A 13,910-nucleotide genomic window follows, 5' to 3' on the forward strand; every position below is an offset into this window, starting at 1 on the left:
GAGGAATAAATCATACTCTTACCTGCACGCCGTTTCCTGTCGTTCCGTCGGCATCTTCGAAGAACAATCAACGACTAAGGCGTAACAAAAGGCACATTAAAAAACCCGGTATAGCCGTATTGTCTTAAATCAATCAATGTTTATTTATATAACCCTAAATCACAAGTGTCTCAAAGGGCTGCACAAGCCACAACGACATCCTCGGTTCAGAGCCCACATAAGGGCAAGGAAAAACTCACAACCCAGTGGGATGTCAATATGAATGACTATGAGAAACCTTGGAGAGGACCGCAGATGTGGGTGACCCCCCCACCTCTAGGGGAGACTGGTTGCAATGGACGTCGAGTGGGTCTAGCATAATATTGTGAAAGTCCAGTCCATAGTGGATCTAACATAATAGTGAGAGTCCAGTCCATAGTGGATCTAACATAATAGTGAGAGTCCAGTCCATAGTGGATCTAACATAATAGTGAGAGTCCAGTCCATAGTGGATCTAACATAATAGTGAGAGTCCAGTCCATAGTGGATCTAAAATAATAGTGAGAGTCCAGTCCATAGTGGATCTAACATAATAGTGAGAGTCCAGTCCATAGTGGATCTAACATAATAGTGAGAGTCCAGTCCATAGTGGATCTAACATAATAGTGAGAGTCCGGTCCATAGTGGATCTAACATAATAGTGTGAAAGTCCAGTCCATAGTGGATCTAACATAATAGTGAGATTCCAGTCCATAGTGGATCTAACATAATAGTGAGAGTCCAGTCCATAGTGGATCTAACATAATAGTGAGAGTCCAGTCCATAGTGGATCTAACATAATAGTGAGAGTCCAGTCCATAGTGGATCTAACATAATAGTGAGAGTCCAGTCCATAGTAGATCTAACATAATAGTGAGAGAGTCCAGTCCATAGTGGATCTAACATAATAGTGAGAGTCCAGTCCATAGTGGATCTAACATAATAGTGAAAGTCCAGTCCATAGTGGATCTAACATAATAGTGAGAGTCCAGTCCATAGTGGATCTAACATAATAGTGAGAGTCCAGTCCATAGTGGATCTAACATAATAGTGAGAGTCCAGTCCATAGCGGATCTAACATAATAGTGAGAGTCCGGTCCATAGGGGGGCCAGCAGGAGACCATCCCGAGCGGAGACGGGTCAGCAGCGCAGAGATGTCCCCAACCGATGACAGGCGAGCGGTCCACCTCGGACCTGTGCCCTCCCTTCTACAAGGGAGAGGGGGGCACAAAATAAAATAAACGGCAGATCAACTGGTCTAAAAAGGGGGTCTATTTAAAGGCTAGAGTATACAACTGAGTTTTAAGATAGGACTTCAATATATATCTTTCTAAAATATATCAGCAATACCGGTAGACTGCCAGCAATCCCAGAGAAGGGTGGAACGATCCGTATACCGATGGTATTGATATTGTTTTTTCATAAAATCTCTTTTTGTAGTTTTTGGTAATGTTTTTAAAATAATCAGTAAATAAGTCCCTGGACACAGGAGGACTTTGACTTTATATTGCTTAAACAATTGTATGAAATGAAAGGGAACGCATTTTAATATTTAGTGTCTTTCTGCTGATTATAAATGTGATTGAAAAATCAACGCATTTTAATATTTAGTGTCTTTCTGCTGATTATAAATGTGATTGAAAAATCATTCAGTTGTCTTAAACATTTTAAAGTAAAATGCATTAAAATTAGTGCCACTACTCGTTAACTTCCCAAAAAGTAAGGTTCTTTTAGGGTTCCTTGTCATGTAGTCAGTAGCTCTCTCCATTAAAAATATTCACAGTCAATACATAAGACGGTATTTTTTATCCTCAAGCCGAACAACATGCAAGAAATTAAATCTACAGATTAATCATAAGAAGAAATAATAGTTTGATGCAGCCCGACTGTCATATAGAGCAGTGTTTTTCAACCACTGTGAGATACAGTCTGGTGTGCCGTGGGAGATTATCTAATTTCACCTATTTGGGGTAAAAATATTTTTTGCAAACCAGTAATTATAGTCTGCAAATGATGTGTTGTTGTTGAATGTCGTTGCTGTCTAGAGCTCGGCAGAGTAACCGTGTAATACTCTTCCATATCAGTAGGTGGCAGCCGGTAGCTAATTGCTTTGTAGGTGTCGGAAACAATGCTTAAACCAAAAATAAACAAAAGGTGAGTGCCCCTAAGAAAATGCATTGAAGTTTAGGGATGGCTATGCAGAACGAAACTACTTTGTAGCAATTCAGTTTTACACAAAAACAGAATGCTGGACGACAGCAAAGACTTACTGTGGAGCAGCAGATGGCGTCCACAAAGTACATCCGAACGTGACATGACAATCAACAATGTCCCCACAAAGAAGGATAAAAACAACTGAAATATTCTTGATTGCTAAAACAAAGTAGATGCGGGGAAATATCGCTCAAAAGAAGACATGAAACTGCTACAGGAAAATACAAAAAAAAGAGAAAAAGCCACCAAAATAGGAGCGCAAGACAAGAAGTAAAACACTACACACAGGAAAACAGCAAAAAAGTCCAAATAAGTCAGGGGGTGATGTGACAGGTGGTGAGAGTACACCTACTTTGAGACAAGAGCTATAGTGATGCATGCTTGGTTATGCTTTAAAGTCATATCCAACAATTGCGACTTTTTACTGTCGACCGAGTTTCATTTTTTAATGATTTCTGCTGGTGGTGTGCCTCTGGATTTTTTCAACGCAAAAAAATGTGCCTCTGCTCAAAAAAAGGTTGAAAAACACTGATATAGAGGATCTTTGTTGCAGTAGTCCTGTAAATAGCACCATCCAACGCAATGCAGTGTTTCCCACACATTCATTTATTTGTGGCGGCCTGCCACGAAAGAATTACGTCCGCCACAAATAATTTTTTTATTTTATTTTTTAAATTTTTTTTTTTTTTTTTTGTTCTGTCCAGCTTCTCAGGCAAATCATATAGTTGATGTAGATGCCCATATAGGCTGTTCAGATTTACTTTACAAAAGAGAAGTGTAGGATACTTCTCTGGTTGCCCTATTTGTATTTGACCACTACTGTTTTCTGTTTATTTGTTACTGACTGTGGCAGGACACCTCTGCCTCTGTTTCACTTTATGTTGCTGGTAAATAATATGGTTGTAGTAGTAGGCTTAAGTTAAATTATTTAGTATGCACTAATTAAAGGGGCAGAGCTTTAAGAGACATTTTAGCTTTTATATTTTATAAGATATATTTTTTGTAAGAACCACAATTAATAAATATATTTCAGTGAATAACTTATTGTTCAAATCTGTATATAAATATGTACATAAAGTGTTGTAATTATATTGTAAAATGGATGGATGGACGTTTAAAACAAAACTGTTATTATTAATTAGTAAGTGTACATTTTTTGAGCCTTTTTAGAGAAAATCATATCATTGTAGTAAATTATGCAAATTACTCTGATGACATTGTGACCACGCCCATAGCCACGCCCATAGCCACGCCCCCACCACCACAGGTATCTTGGCAGTTTATGGGAAACACTGCAATGTGTGCAAATGTTTGGGAAATATATATAAGATTCAAATGAGTTTTTATAACAGCGTACACCAGAATGAGCGCCAAATCAATGTAACAGTGAAAGTACCCTTCACTAATTCGTGACATGAAATGTAATATACAAAAGATTTTCAAAATAAAACAATGGATTCATAGCCCGCATGTTTTGGACAAGGAGGTCAAAAGTCACGTTATCAGGTGTAAATTTGCTCCTGGCTTTGAGGAGACATTTATTATTTGCCCGGCCGATCCCCGACCGCAATCCAGGCCAACTCGCTCTGACTTTATTGAATCCAAAGGGCTGGAGATGGAAGTGGACGTTGGAAGTGAAGGAATGACTCGCTGTACAGTGTTTCCCATAAACTGCCAAGATACCTGTGGCGGTGGGGGCGTGGCTATGGGCGTGGTCACCATGACATCATCGAGTAATTTGCATAATTTACTACAATGATATGATTTTCTCTAAAAGGCTCAAAAAATGTATACTTACTAATTAATAATAACAGTTTTGTTTTAAACGTCCATCCATCCATCCATTTTACAATATAATTACAACACTTTATGTACATATTTATGTACAGATTTGAACAATAAGTTATTCACTGAAATATATTTATTAATTGTGGTTCTTACAAAAAATATATCTTATAAAATATAAAAGCTAAAATGTCTCTTAAAGCTCTGCCCCTTTAATTAGTGCATACTAAATAATTTAACTTTAGCCTACTACTACAACCATATTATTTACCAGCAACATAAAGTAATACAGAGGCAGAGGTGTCCTGCCACAGTCAGTAACAAATAAACAGAAAACAGTAGTGGTCAAATACAAATAAGGCAACAAGAGAAGTATCCTACACTTCTCTTTTGTAAAGTAAATCTGAACAGCCTATAAGGGCATCTACATCAACTATATGATTTGCCTGAGAAGCTGGACAGGCCAAAAAAAACAAAATATATATACCTATATATTTTTTATTTTATTTTGTTTTTTTATTTGTGGCGGACGTAATTCTTTCGTGGCGGGCCGCCACAAATAAATGAATGTGTGGGAAACACTGCTGTATAATTACTATTCGGGACAATTACTGTATATTAGAGGTGGAACGCTTCTCAAGCTCCACGGTTTGTGTTTTACCACGGTTTTGGGACACGGTTGGGTGTACATTGGTGTTCTTTGTAACATCCAAACATACCTTTTGTACAAATTAGACACGGGATTGGGATCAGGGCCGACGTTTGCCTTTGGAAGCTCTTCGGCCAATCTTTACCACAGCTGTGTCACAGTGTTTACGTGCTCGAGATTGTACTCGCGAGCAAGATTCCTTCAAAAGGACATGCACACTCAGAGAGACACAATTGCGTCTCCATGTTCCTTTGTCGTTCATATGAGTGTAAGTTGTAATGAGCGCGTCGTCTAGAAGCCGCTTTTAAGGTACTTATCCTCGCCGTGGCGGAAATTGAGATTTTTCCATGTACCATTATCACTGGAAGACGAGGGAAAAGCTAGCATACATGTATGTGACATGTTAGCATGCATGTATAAGACGTGTTAGCATACATGTAATAGTACATGTATAAGACGTGCTAGCATACATGTAATACATATATAAGACATGCTAGCATGCATGTAAACATATATAAGACATGTTAGCATACGTGTAACATAAAAGTTTTATAATTTTTAGACAAATGATCAATAAGCTGTTTTTTCTACCAAGCTTGACCAAATTCGACACACAGTTTGTCAGTCCTAGTTTACTAGATTTGGTGGTAGTTGAATAACACACCCTAAAGTTACAGCAGGTGTTTTCGTAGAATGCGATGAGAAGTGTGAGAAATTTCAAGTCAACCTGACTTATACATACTGTACAACAGTGCCACAATGTGGTGCAATTGTCACTTTTTTGTGTGTGCAGCGCTGTCGTAGTGGAAGAGGTTTCTTCCCCACACGTTGGTGTCTTGGTTTCTTCTTTACTCCTCCGGTTGTGTCCAAACATTTTAGTGCTGGTGGAAACCTTGTGGAGTGACTCCTCCGCACCCCGTGCTTTGTTGTGGCCCGGCGGAAGGAAGCACGCCCTAATTGAAATTCACGGCTCAACGCAAGCCCACCTGACCGCCAATGTTCTTCACACGTCGTGTGTGTGTGTGTGTTCTAGTATTTCCACCCTTCTTGAGACATCAACAAGGGAAAGTACATACCGTATGAGGACCGGTGAACAAGCTAGGACCGAAATCACAGTCCCAATACGGAAAACCATTGTCTCTAATAGAGAGCCAAATACTAGAGTCCGTAAACATTGCTCCAAAGTCAGGATTTTTTGGGGGATTTAATGTGCATACAAAAGTAAACATTGACAGGTGTAAAACAGGACAGAAGCTATAGAAGGACTTCTCTGTTCATCCCTGAAAAAACCCGCTAGGTGAACAGCTGACTTTTGTCATAATTTTGCCAAGTAAAATTACGATTATTATTATAATATTGCCAACATTTTTTGGTTTTCTTATAAAATTGTGACTTTTGTCGAGTGAAATGACGACTCTTCTCATAAAAATGTTAAGCTTTTCTTGTAAAATTGCGACTGTTATTGAGTAAAATTCCAACTTTTATCATAATATTGCACATATGTTCATTTTTCCTTGTAAAATTTTGACTTGCGTTGAGTAAAATGACGACTTTTATCATAATACTAGAGGTAGGCATTTTTTGGAGGTCTCAAGAAGGTAGAAAATACAAGAATGTGTGTGTGTGTGTGTGTGCGTTCTTGTATTTCTACCCTTCTTGAGACATCAACAAGGAAAAGGACCTACCGTATGAGGACCGGTGAACAAGCTAGGACCGAAATCAAGGTCCCACTACGGAAAACCATTGTCTCTAATAGAGAGCCAAATACTAGAGTCCGTAAACATTGCTCCAAAGTCAGGATTTTTTATTTATTTAATGGACATACAAATGTAAACATTGACAGGTGTAAAGGCAGCAATATATGATACAACAAGACAGCAGCTAAAGAAGGACTTCTCTGTTCATCCCTGAAAAAACCTGCCAGGTGAACAGCTGACTTTTGTCATAATTTTGCCAAATACAATTCTGATTATTATTACAATATTACCAAAAATGTTGTTTTATTATAAAAATTGTGACTTTTGTCGAGTAAAAATTACGACTCTTTTCATAAAATGTTAAGCTTTTCTTGTAAAATTGCGACTGTTATTGAGTAAAATTCCAACTTTTATCATAATATTAAGGCTGAAACGACGCGTCGACATAGTCGACGTCATCGGTTACGTAAATACGTCGACGCCGTTTTTGTGCGTCGACGCGTCGCATATTTACGTCACACTACCGTCATGGCGAAGCGCAAAGCAGACGATCAAAGCAGACGATGCGAGCGGTGCGAGCGAGGGGCAAAAATCACGCCAAAAGTCGTCAAAAGTGTGGGAGTATTTCAATAAACGGCCTAATAATGTTGTTGTATGCACACTGTGTCGAGCGGAAATGGCCTATCATAGCAGCACAACGGCTATGAACGAACATTTGAAAAGAAAACCATCAACTAGTCAATCGTCCGCGCGAGTATACGTTGTCATCATTACACCAAAACATGAATGTGTCATTTGTATCTGCTAGGGGTGTAACGGTACGTGTTTTGTATTGAACCGTTTCGGTACGGGGCTTTCGGTTCGGTACGGGGGTGTACCGAAGGAGTTTCTAAGCTAAAGTGTTAACAAGCTGCTTTGCTCCTTCTGCCTGTCTCAGCACGCAGCATTGTCCCACCCACACAACCATCTGATTGGTACACAGAAAGCTCTACCAGCCAATCAGCAGTGCGTATTCAGAGCGTTATCAGCCAATCAGCAGTGCGTATTCAGAGCGTTATCAGCCAATCAGCAGTGCATATTCAGAGCGTTATCAGCCAATCAGCAGTGCATATTCAGAGCGCATGTAGTCAGCGCTTCAGCGTGGAGCAGATAGGTGTTTAGCAGGTGAGCATCAGGCAGCGGACTCTCCCCTAATGATAATAAACACCTCCCAGTCAACTACTAGTAACATCACTATGAGCCCGTTGACCTTCTAGGAATATAAACTGGAGCTCAGCTCACTCGCAGTCCTGGCTTGAGGTGAAGGCTAATTACCTCTCAGTTCCAGCCACATCGACCCCTTCTGAGCGCCTATTTTCAGCTGCTGGGAATATTGTAAACAAGAAAAGAACCAGAACATGTGGACATGCTAACCTTTCTTCATTACAACTGTTAGTCACTCACTGGAATGAGTAGAATTGGTTATTGTGTACTGTGTTGGACTGGATGTTTATTTTGCACATTTTAAAAGCAATACTTAATGTTTACAGTGTTCCAGAATATTTAGATTGGCACTTTTTTGTATTGGATGTTTATCTTTATTTTTGCACATCTTAGCAAATAAGCAATACTTTCACTTTTGTTGAAATGTTTACACTGTTGTTACAGAATATTTCGTTTTGCACTTTTTTGTATTGGATGTTTATCTTTATTTTTGCACATTTTAAAGCAAAATAAGCAATACTTTTACTTTTGAAATGCTTATACTATTGCAGAATATTAAGATTTGCACTGGATGTTGACTTTTATATTTGCACATTAAAAAGCAAATAAGCTTTTAATTTTGTTAAATGTTAAAAGTTTTAAATGTTTACATTGTTACAGAATATTTAGTCATGTTGTTGTCAATGTTGACTGAGTGGCCATACTTCTTTTTTTTTGTAAATAAAAGCCATGCCTTTTGAAAAAACTGGCCTACATTTATTTTTTCATCTTCATTTTGAATAAAAAAATAATCGGTAAAAGGAAAATAATCTATAGATTAATCGGAAAAAAAATCTGTAACCGATTAATCGAAAAAAAATAATTTATAGATTAATCGATAGAAAAATAATCGTTAGCTGCAACCTTACATAATATTGCACGAATGTTAAGTTTTTCTTGTAAAATATTGACTTGCGTTGAGTAAAATTATGACTTTTATCATAATACTAGAGGTAGGCATTTTTCATAGGTCTCAAGAAGGTAACAAGTACAAGAGTGTGTGTGTGTGTGTTCTTGTATTTCTTCCCTTCTTGAGACATCCACATTATTTAATATGCATACAAAAGTAAACATTGACAGGTGCAAAGGCAGCAGTATATGATAAAACAAGACGGCAGCTAAAGAAGGACTTCTCTATTCATCCCCGCCAGGTGAACAGCTTGACTTTTGTCATAATTTTGCCAAGTAAAATTCCAGTTATTGTAATATTGCCAACATTTTTTGGTTTTCTTAAAAAATTGTGACTTTTGTCGAGTAAAATGACGACTCTTTTCATAGAATTGCCAAAATGTTAACCTTCAGGTTAATTCCAACTTTTATCATAATGTTGCACAAATGCTCAGTTTTTCTGGAAAATTTTGACTTCCATCCATCTTCAACCGCTTATCCGGAATTGGGTCGCGGGGACAACAGCTCCAGCAGAGACCCCCAGACTTCCCTCTCCAGAGGAACATTTGCGACTTCCTCCTGGGGAATCCCGAAGCATTCCCAGGCCAGAGAGGAGATGTAATCCCCCCCATCTGGTCCTTGGCCTGCCGCGGGGTCTCCTCCCAGTGGGAGGTGCAACGAGGAACTCCCTAGGGAGACGCTCGTGAGGCATCCGCACGAGATGCCCGAACCACCTAAGCTGGCTCCTTTCCAAGCGAAGGAGCAGCGGCTCTACTCCGAGTCTCTCTCGGGTGACTGAACTTCTCACCCTATCTCTAAGGGAGATGCCAGCCACCCTCCTGAGGAAACTCATTTCGGCCGCTTGTATCCGCGATCTTATTCTTTCGGTCATTACCCACACTTCATCAACATTGCGTGGAAGTCTGGGACAGTGCCGAGGGAGTGGCAGACTGGGGTGGTGGGTCCCCTTTTCAAAAAGGAGGACCAGAGGGTGTGTGCTAATTACAAGGGTATCACACTACTCAGCCTCCCTGGGAAAGTTTACGCCAAGGTACTGGAAAGGAGGGTCCGGCTGATAGTTGAACCTCAGATTCAAGAGGAGCAATGTGGATTCCGTCCTGGTCGTGGAACAACTGACCAACTCTTTACGCTTGCGGGAATCCTGGAGAAAGCCTGGGAGTATGCCTATCCAGTCTACATGTGCTTTGTGGATTTGGAGAAGGCGTATGACCGGGTCCCCCGGGAGATCTTGTGGGAGGTGCTGAGGGAGTAGGGAGTGAGGGGAACCCTGCTGAGGGCCATCCAATCTCTGTACAACCAAAGCGAGAGTTGTGCTTGGATGTAAGTCGGATCCGTTTCCAGTGGGGGTTGGTCTCCGCCAGGGCTGCGCTCTGTCACCTATCCTGTTTGGGATTTTCATGGACAGGATATCTAGGCAGGGTCGTGGCCATGGCGGAGAGGGTATAGGTCTCGGGGGGCTAAAGGTTGCGTCACTGCTGTTTGCAGATGATGTGGTCCTGATGGCGCCTTCGGTTCGTGACCTTCAGCTCTCACTGGATCGGTTCGCAGCCGAGTGTTCAGCGGCTGGAATGAGGATCAGCATCTCCAAATCTGAGGCCATGGTTCTCAGCAGGAAACCGATGATTTGTACAGTCCGGGTAGGGGACGAGACTCTGTCCCAGGTGGAGGAGTTTAAGTATCTCCGTGTCTTGTTCACGAGTGAGGGAAAGATGGAGAAGGAAATCAGCCGGAGAATCGGAGCAGCTGGGGCAGTATTGCAGTCTCTCTGCCGCACTGTTGTGACGAAACGAGAGCTGAGCCAGAAGGCAAAGCTCTCGGTCTACTGAGCCATCTACATTCCTACTCTCACCTATGGTCATGAAATTTTGACTTGCGTTGAGTAAAAGTACGACTTTTATCATAATACTAGAGGTAGGCATTTTTCGGAGGTCTCAAGAAGGTAACAAATACAAGAATGTGTGTGTCAGTGATGCTCAGCAGATGGCCAGACATGCAGCGAGCAAGTAGACTAAAAGAGATCAGCAGACCTGGATGAAGCAATTATTACTAAGCTTGTTGCAAGTGCGAGCCAATGAGCATGCAACAATTACTTTTGCATTCAACACGCTGAGTGATTCTGCGTACGTGCGTAAGTGTGTGAGTTTGGCTGCGTCAGCTAAACATGACTGTGTTGTGTTTGTTGTGTGCAGGTGTTCTCAAACAGCGATGAGGCCGCCATTAACAAGAAGCTCCCCAAAGAGCTGCTTCTTAGGTAAGTTTTCTATAATGCGGGGGAAAAAACACACACAACTTGCTCAGCTCATTGGTACTTACCAGTAAGTAGAGCTGGTTCGATAATCGTTGCCGATATTTGTCATTTTGACATATGTTGGTATCGACCCTTTTTATCAGTATCAGCATTTTTTTTTTTTTAATTACAACTCCAACAGAACTACATCAGCAGATACTGTATATACACACTAGGGTTTTATGGTATGCCGGTACTAGTAAAGTACCGTGATACTAATGAATCGTTGTCGTTACATCATGTCAATGCTGGTTTACGAGCAGAGGAGCATGTTCGGCAGTGCACAATCACGGAGTACTTACAAGCAGACACAGTGTGTAGACAGAAAAGGGAGAATGGAAGCATTTTGGCTTAAAAACTGACAATAAAGGTGAAGCTATAACACTGAAACACCCTCAGGAAAAGGTGCTTTAAGACATGGCTAGCAAGCTAGCGGCTAATGTCCAGCCGCAGTCGGCAGTGTTTTAGCTACTTCTAAATCACTAATCCTCGCCTCCCTGGCGACAAATAAATTAAGTTTCTTACAAGTATCATTATCACTGCAGGATGAGGAATAGCTTAATGCTTCACTACACACCGTAGCTCACCGGTGTCACAATGTAAACAAACACCATTGGTGGATCTACACCTGACATCCACTGTAATGTTACCAAGTACAGGAGCGTATCTAGTCGATACTACTATGATTATATGGATATTTTTAGCATCACAAAATCTTTTTCCATTTAAAAACAAAAAGTATATTATGTTTATAAAGGCAGCAAATATGTCCCTGGACACATGAGGACTTTGAATATGACCAATGTATGATCCTGTAACTACTTGGTATCAGATTGATACCCAAATTTCTGGTATCATCCAAAACTAATGTAAAGTATCCAAAAAACCGAAAAATAAGTTATTATTACATTTTAACAGAAGTGTAGATAGAATAGAATAGAAAGTACTTTATTGATCCCTGGGGGAAATTCAGCACCACAGTTCGCTCACAATAGACAATAAACACTTAGGTATTTTTTACATGTGAATAATATAAATACAGTCTATTATACAGCATTATTCACATGTGATCCATCCATCCGTTTTCTACCGCTTGTCCCTTCACATGTGAATAATATAAATACAGTCTATTATACAGCATTATTCACATGTGAATAATATAAATACAGTCTATTATACAGCATTAATCACCTGTGAATAATATAAATACCTTATACATTTAAGTACAGTCAAAAAGGAACCGCATTATTAGAACATGTTAAAAGAGAAAGTAAGCAGATATTAACAGTAAATGAACAAGTAGATTAATGATGAATTTTCTACCACTTGTCCTTAATAATTTTGACAAAATAATAGAATGATAAATGACACAATATGTTACTGCATACGTCAGCAGACAAAATTAGGAGCCTTTGTTTGTTTACTTACTACTAAAAGACAAGTTGTCTTCTATGTTCACTATTTTATTTAGGGACAAACTTGGAATAAGAAACATATGTTTAATGTACCCCAAGATTTTTTGTTATAATAAAGCCAATAATGCCGTTTTTTGTGGTCCCCTTTATAGTAAAAGTATCAAAGTACCGAAAAGTATCGAAAAACATTTTGGTACCGGTACCAAAATATTGGTATCGGGACAACACTAATACACACCTTATACCTGTATTTACCATATTTCCCAGACTATAGAGTGCACCTGTATACAAGTCGAACCCCAAAAAGTATTTTCCGTATATTAGCTGCACCAGACTATAAGTCGCAGATATATACGTTGTGAAATGAGTTATTTACACAGAAATATTTAGTAAATGTAAATGTACTTATCTTAATTTTTTCCAAATGGTGTCTGTAACAGGGCAGTAAAACGGACCCCACACTAGCTGTGCAAGCTAGCGCTCCAATCAGCTAGACAGACTCTGTGAATTTACGAAACAATACAAAAAGAATGCCATTGTACAAACCCCGTTTCCATATGAGTTGGGAAATTGTGTTAGATGTAAATATAAACTGAATGCAATGATTTGCAAATCCTTTTCAACCCATATTCAATTGAATGCACTACAAAGACAAGATATTTGATGTTCAAACTCATAAACTTTATTGTTTTTTGCAAATAATAATTAACTTAGAATTTCATGGCTGCAACACGTGCCAAAGTAGTTGGGAAAGGGCATGTTCACCACTGTGTTACACGGCCTTTCCTTTTAACAACACTCAGTAAACGTTTGGGAACTGAGGAGACACATTTTTGAAGCTTCTCAGGTGGAATTATTTCCCATTCTTGCTTGATGTACAGCTTAAGTTGTTCAACAGTCCGGGGGTCTCCCTTGTGGTATTTTAGGCTTCATAATGCGCCACACGTTTTCAATGGGAGACAGGTCTGGACTACAGGCAGGCCAGTCTAGTACCCGCACTCTTTTACTATGAAGCCACGTTGATGTAACACGTGGCTTGGCATTGTCTTGCTGAAATAAGCAGGGGCGTCCATGGTAACGTTGCTTGGATGGCAACATATGTTGCTCCAAAACCTGTATGTACCTTTCAGCATTAATGGCGCCTTCACAGATGTGTAAGTTACCCATGTCTTGGGCACTAATACACCCCATACCATCATGCTGGCTTTTACACTTTGCGCCTATAGCAATCCGGATGGTTCTTTTCCTCTTTGGTCCGGAGGACACGACGTCCACGGTTTCCAAAAACAATTTGAAATGTGGACTCGTCAGACCACAGAACACTTTTCCACTTTGTATCAGTCCATCTTAGATGAGCTCAGGCCCAGCGAAGCCGACGGCGTTTCTGGGTGTTGTTGATAAACGGTTTTCGCCTTGCATAGGAGAGTTTTAACTTGCACTTACAGATGTAGCGACCAACTGTAGTTACTGACAGTGGGTTTCTGAAGTGTTCCTGAGCCCATGTGGTGATATCCTTTACACACTGATGTCGCTTGTTGATGCAGTACAGCCTGAGGGATCGAAGGTCACGGGCTTAGCTGCTTACGTGCAGTGATTTCTCCAGATTCTCTCAACCCTTTGATGATATTACGGACCGTAGATGGTGAAATCCCTAAATTCCTTGCAATAGCTGGTTGAGAAAGGTTTTTGTTAAA

The 13,910-nt window shown here is 40.0% G+C and overlaps 1 protein-coding gene across 2 annotated transcripts in view; it reads left to right on the forward strand.

Moving 5' to 3' along the window:
• fbxl2 (F-box and leucine-rich repeat protein 2) overlaps positions 1-13,910 on the forward strand; it is a 56,972-nt gene that overhangs the window by 10,604 nt on the left and 32,458 nt on the right. For both annotated transcript variants that reach the window (XM_062047289.1, XM_062047291.1), the window contains exon 2: positions 10,704-10,765. In XM_062047289.1, the coding sequence (XP_061903273.1) occupies positions 10,704-10,765 (62 nt within the window). The remainder of the gene's footprint in view (positions 1-10,703; positions 10,766-13,910) is intronic.

This window comes from Entelurus aequoreus, linkage group LG05, assembly GCF_033978785.1.
Source record: "Entelurus aequoreus isolate RoL-2023_Sb linkage group LG05, RoL_Eaeq_v1.1, whole genome shotgun sequence".
Classification (NCBI taxonomy): domain Eukaryota; kingdom Metazoa; phylum Chordata; class Actinopteri; order Syngnathiformes; family Syngnathidae; genus Entelurus; species Entelurus aequoreus.